This window comes from Echinops telfairi, unplaced genomic scaffold (genome assembly GCF_000313985.2).
Source record: "Echinops telfairi isolate 266 unplaced genomic scaffold, ASM31398v2 ScPeMD7_9;HRSCAF=40, whole genome shotgun sequence".
NCBI lineage: Eukaryota > Metazoa > Chordata > Mammalia > Afrosoricida > Tenrecidae > Echinops > Echinops telfairi.
Window position 1 is genome coordinate 74,954,317 of NW_022103906.1, and position 5,697 is coordinate 74,960,013.

General features: G+C 52.1%; 2 protein-coding genes across 4 annotated transcripts in view; both read left to right on the forward strand.

Annotated features, from left to right (window-relative positions):
* The window catches only part of TPRKB (TP53RK binding protein), a 19,457-nt gene extending 15,483 nt beyond the window's left edge, over positions 1-3,974 (forward strand). The window contains exon 6 of the mRNA XM_045286654.1: positions 3,925-3,974. The gene's annotated coding sequence lies outside the window, so the exon portion shown is untranslated. The remainder of the gene's footprint in view (positions 1-3,924) is intronic.
* NAT8 (N-acetyltransferase 8 (putative)) overlaps positions 1-4,728 on the forward strand; it is a 13,485-nt gene extending 8,757 nt beyond the window's left edge. The window contains exons 1-2 of one of the 3 annotated variants that reach the window (XM_004696429.2): positions 2,792-2,875; positions 3,925-4,728. In XM_004696429.2, coding sequence (XP_004696486.1) covers positions 3,947-4,624 — 678 coding nt within the window. In that variant the 5' untranslated portion in view covers positions 2,792-2,875; positions 3,925-3,946 and the 3' untranslated portion in view covers positions 4,625-4,728. Of the gene's footprint in view, positions 1-2,791; positions 2,876-2,903; positions 3,117-3,924 lie in introns of those variants that run through there. The other 2 variants (XM_045286650.1, XM_045286651.1) reach the window with 2 other exon arrangements.
* Positions 4,729-5,697: the final 969 nt, after the last annotated feature.

Here is a 5,697-nt window from a genome sequence, read left to right on the forward strand (position 1 = left end):
ATCCCAATCCATACACACATCAATTGTGTAAAGCGCACTTGTACATCGTTTCTCAAAACATTTTCTCTCCATTTAAACCCCCGACATTAGGTCCTCGTTTTTCCCCTCCCTCCAATCCAGTTACTTTCTCTATAGATTTACCTATCCTGGATTTCACATACAGAAAAACATACCAAAATCAAAATAACTAACAATAATGATAAAGTAAGACAGGAAAAACTGGAATAGAAAAGAAGGCAGAAAATATTAAAAACTAGAACAAATTAAAAGTGGGTCAACAGGAGATCAAATGATAAGCTGTTAAAATTTAACCTAACTGCTCCTGCAGTAATCCACCTTCCAATACTCTGCATGGTATCAAGGCGATTCACATCCCTGATCTATGGTCAGAGGGAATTCACCCGAGGCTTAATCCATATATATTTCCCCTTCACTTTTTTAACCAAAAAAACTTTAAAATGGGTGAAAAAGGAGATCAAATGATAAAATATTACATTTTAACCTAACTACATCTGCCATAATCGATTTAGCAATGCTCTCTGTCTGGTAACAGAGCTATTCACATCACCAGACTATGGTAGAGGGGATTCACTGGAGGTTTAATCCATGTGTAGGCCCTATAAATGGATTTCAAGTTTCCACGGTCATCCCTAGCCTTCTGCAAGTCAGGTGTTCACAATCTAAGTTCTGATACCATTCCCTCCTTTGGATTTGGATTATATTATTTGCAAATCCTTGGATCACATAGGCTTGTATACTTCTCCTATGTGGACTTGGTTGGTGCTTCACTTAGATGGCTGCTTGTTTGAAGACAAGACTGTAACTCTTTACAGCATCTTCCTCCTGAGGAGCAGCTGGTGGTTTCAAACTGCTGACCTTGTGGTTAGCAGCCCAACACATAACCCAGAGACTCTTATTAGGAAGATTCCAACTGTACTCTGGAATCTAATTCAGCAATGTCTGGCTTACCATTAAAATGTCTAAATAAAATGTTAAAATGTACACTGAAAAAAATGTAACTACCTCTGGATTCACCATGCAGAAGGCAGGTTAGATAAGGTCTACTCCCGGGGCTTTGTTGGTGCCAAAGACTGGGATGTGCCCTGGAGCAGGGTCACCCACCTGACGACAGGGTCTGGCTCCCAGCTGCTGCCCTCCATTAGGGAGGCTGGTGGACAGCGCCCTTTGGGAAGGTGATGGTCTTTTCCTCTACCCTGACCTCTAGGGAACTCCAGGATGCTCTTGTCAGAAACCTGAGTCCCCTCTGTCCCTTCCTTGTCCTCATCTCCATTCAGTTCACCATTAACTCCTGCCATTTCTGCCCCTGATTGCACCTCTGGGGGTCCAGGACTCAGCTTCTGGGCAAGCCACCTTCGTGGCTTGTAGGGTCTCTGCCAGCCCCCAGGTATCTCTTGTGTGGATACCTTTTGGGGCAGCTGATTGAAGATAATATGCAGCCCAGTTTACTGAGGTATCTGCTTCGATATCTACTAGGCTGCCCTAGTTTCTGGGAGGTATCTACTTCCATCTCTGCTTCCTCCACGGTGCAGCCAGAGGGGAGAGAGAGAGAAACACGCACGCACAGGCTTTCAGCCCCCAGCTCCACTTAGCACCAAGGGCAGCCAGCCTTCTTTAATCTCTGCCTTCCTCCCCCACTTAGGCTTTCTGCAATACTTTAAGCCAGCGGTTCTCAACCTGTGGGTCGAGACCCCTTGGGGGGTTGAATGACCCTTTCACAGGGGTCACCTAAGACCATCGGAAAACACCTATTTCTGATGGTCTTAGGAACCGAGACACCGCTCCTCTATCTGTCTCCGGGCTGGTCCATCCACATGCAGATAGGCCCACATAGGAGTACCCGGTGTGAAGACTGTTACCCATGCTATACCGTGCTTCAAGACGTTTCATTTATTTGTAGTTAGAAATAAATATTTCCACCATATAGAATTACATATTGTTTTTGTGATGAATCGCTACGCTTTCATTATGTTAGATTTATAACCATGAAAATACATCCTGCCTATCAGCTATTTACATGCTGATTCATAAAAATAGCAAAATGACAGTGATGAAGTAGCAACGAAAATAATTTGATGGTTGGGGGCTAACATGAGGAACTGCCATAAAAGGTCGCGGCATGAGGAAGGTTGAGCACCACTGCAGCAGCAAATCCAGTCAATGCAGTCCCTGGTTGAGGCAAATGGTGAAGCGGTTACCTACTTCCCCAAAGGTTGGCAGTTCAAACCCTCCAAGAAGTGCTTTGGCGGAGGAGGGAGGCCTGCAAATGTGCCTCCCAAAGGCCCCCCTCTGAGAAGCCGTGGAGCTGGCTCAAAGCTGAGGTGCATGGGGCGCTGTGGGCTGGGGTGGGTGGCCATGACAACATTCTCTTTTTTTGGTAAATACCTCAGCATTTCTCAGAAAAAGTGTCTCCACACATTGTATTATTATCACACCTCCTCCCCGCACCCTAGGCCCATCAGGGCAGCTCAGGTCGGCTTGGGGGATGCCCAAGGGTTGTGTGAGCCGGTGTGCACTGTGCCGCATCTTGGGAGGGGAAGTGGGGGACTGAAAACGACCCACTTTCTCGGAAGAGGAAGGTGCCCCCGCTGCGAAGGGCCGGTGTGCCAGGTCGCCTGGCTGGACTCTGGGCTGTGAGGAGAGAACCCAGGGGAAGGTTGAGATCCCGGGGGCGGGTCTCACTCTCCCAGAACCCCAGCAGGGAGGGCAAGGGGCTCCTGGGCTGGGGTTAAGTATCAACCACCCAGGAAACAGCCAATGGGCAGGTGTCCCGGCCTGATTTAAGCAGGGGAGCCGCCCAGGGCAGTTCTCCAGCAGGTCCAAAGGGCTCAAGGACACCGAGTTCAGGTGGCAGCAGGTGAGAGGCTGGGAGTGCAGGCGGCTGTGTGGGGGGGCTCCGGTCCCCCCGGGAGGGTCTTCAATATCTCAAGGGCAGGCTTTTTTTTTTGGGTATTTGGCTCTGCTGCCACTTCCACAGCTTCAAAACGTGCAACTCAGAGAAAGGAGCCTTTGCTGAAACGGGAGTCCTGTGATGAAATGTCCCTGGGACAGGGACTACATGGCCTTCAGGCCAGTGTACCAGGAAGCGGAGAGGGCCGGTAAATGGGGGGAAAGGGCTGGTGGGGCGGGCATTAAAAGCCTTAAGCACTGAGTTTGTGCCAGTACTTCACCCTTGAGGGCAAGTCACAAGCTACTGCTACTGGAGTCCCCGTTCAGACACGTGTGGGTTTATTCCAGATAAAGTCTATTGACACCTATCCCCGTTGATCAGCAAAGGGCTGTGGATGAGTTGGAGACTAGTTAGAGACTGAAAAAAACACCTGGTGGGATAGTGGTTAAAGCGCTGGAGCTCCCAACCTCTAGCCTCTCAGGGGGAGGAAGATGAGGCAGCCAGCCCACGCAGCTCCTGTGAAGATCTAGAATAATGTTTCCAAACATCACCCCCTGTGCGTGCGTGTGCACGTGTGTGAGACAAGGATCCAATGGGGCTACAAAAGCAGATACCTACACTTTATCCTGGATTATGAGCAATCGTACAAACATTTTTAACTGCCTGTAGGGGAGCAGAATACTTTTTTTTTTCTGAGAAGGGAGTGGAGACCCCAAATAAGTTTGGGAAGCTGTGTTCTAAGGCCTCGGGAACCCCAGAGAGCAGTTCTACTCGGTCTCACAGGGAGGGTCACCATGAGTCAGAATGGACTCCCAGTGGGTGGGAGAGGGATTCTAGCTGTCCCTTCTCCCTTTGGCCAGGTGCTGCTCCCTGAGGAGTGTACCTGGGGGGATATGGGGTGGGGGAAGCAGAAGAGAGTGCCTTGAGCAGGGTCTCCCCATTCCTGGAAAGCTGGGGGGCACCGTTGGGAGAGATGGGGGCTCTCAGCCCTCACATGGTTCTCTCTCTGCCCTCAGGGCCGCCTCGCGCTCTCTGGCCATGGCTCCTCACCGCATCCGCAGGTACCAGGAGAGCGACCGCGAAGGGGTCCTGGATCTGTTCTGGAAAGGGCTGGATGAGTACACCTCCCCCACCTTCCACTACCTCCTGAGGCTGCCCCGAGTCCTCGTGCCCCTCCTTGGGGGTCCCCTAGCCCTACTCCTGGTGTCTGGTTCCTGGGTCCTGGCCCTGGTGACCTGCCTCACCCTGCTTGCTGCCCTGAGGTTCATTGCCAAGTACCCCTGGACCAGCTTTGGAGTCATAACGTTGAACACAGACATGTCAGACATCACCCAAACCTACTTCAGCGAGCGGGGCTCCTGCTTCTGGGTGGTCGAGTGTGAAGGGCAGGTGGTGGGTATGGTGGGCTGTCTGCCGGCCGAGGAGTCAGCCCTGCACAGGAAGCGCTTGCAACTCTTACACCTGTTCGTGGCCTTGGAGCACCGGGGTCAGGGCATGGCCAAAGCCCTCACTCGGACTGTCCTCCAGTTTGCTCGGGACCAGGGCTACCAGGAGGTGGCGCTTTCCACTAGCAGGCTGCAGCCATCGGCGCTTGGCCTCTACCAAGGCCTGGGCTTCCAGGAGACGCACGAGTTTTACTACTCCTGGATCTGGAGACTCATCGCCGTTCCTGGGGTTTATTTTCTCTACCGTTTGAGGCAGCCCAGGGGCCCATAAGGCGAGGCCTCCGGCTGGCAGGGTGCGCTGGACGTGGTTGTGGCCACCAGCAAGCATGGAAGTCTGCCGCCAGCACCCAATAAAAGCTTATTCCTTGTTGCTCCCATCAGCGTCCGGTGTGGGAGGGCAGGGCCTAGACTCCATTCAATTTTTTGGGGTCGCCTCTTTTATCTAGTACTACTGCGCTAAACCAACACACACACCCAGCCACCAATAGATGTTTATTTAGCACACACGGGTCGGGCAGCAAGGGAGGCTGTGGTATCGGAGAGCCTTGCTCTCCTCGGTGGGTGGTGGGTATGGCTGAAGTGCCACTCATTTTCCAGCAGGCTGCTCAGCCACGCTTTTTCTGATCCTGGGTACTTATAGGAGCCCTGGTGGCACAGTGGGTTGCTCCTTGGGGTGCTAACTGGAAGGTCAGCAGTTTGAAACCACCCACCGATCTATCTGCGGGATCATCGGTCGCACCCACAGTTAGTGTCAGAAACTCGCAGGGGCAGGTCTGTCGTGTCCTAGAGGGCCACTAGGAGTTGGAACTGACTCCATGGCACTGAGTGAGTTTTGAGTGTACATACCATAAACACACAAGTGCCTTCAAACGCTTATGAAGCAATGGAGTTAAAACCAAGTCTCCATGAGCTTTCTGGAAGCCCTCCATGTGTGTCGAGCAACAGCTGATAATTCACCTGTTTACACATACAGCTCAGGGACCTGGGCTCTGTGCCACCAGCCTTGTCCCACTCAGTCAACTTCCCTGGGCAGGAACTCAGGGTCCGGGAGGTGCTAAGGTAATCAGGGCAGCACACTAGAAAGAAGGAACTAGGGGGTATTGTGGAGCTCTGCAGGTGTCTCGTCGGCTGGCATCCCAAACTTGGGGACTGGGAGTCGGCTAGGCCTCTTCCCAGCCAGAAGGGGGCGAGGAGGCAAGCACGAGAGTGTCCTCCTAGTGCCTTAAGCATGAGGACAGTAGAAAGAGTGGGCACCCAACCTGTCATTGGTGAGGACTTCCCAGAGGGGACAGGGCTTCTGTTCTGGGAATGAAAACAGCTAGGAGCACCGCTGGTCTACCCAGT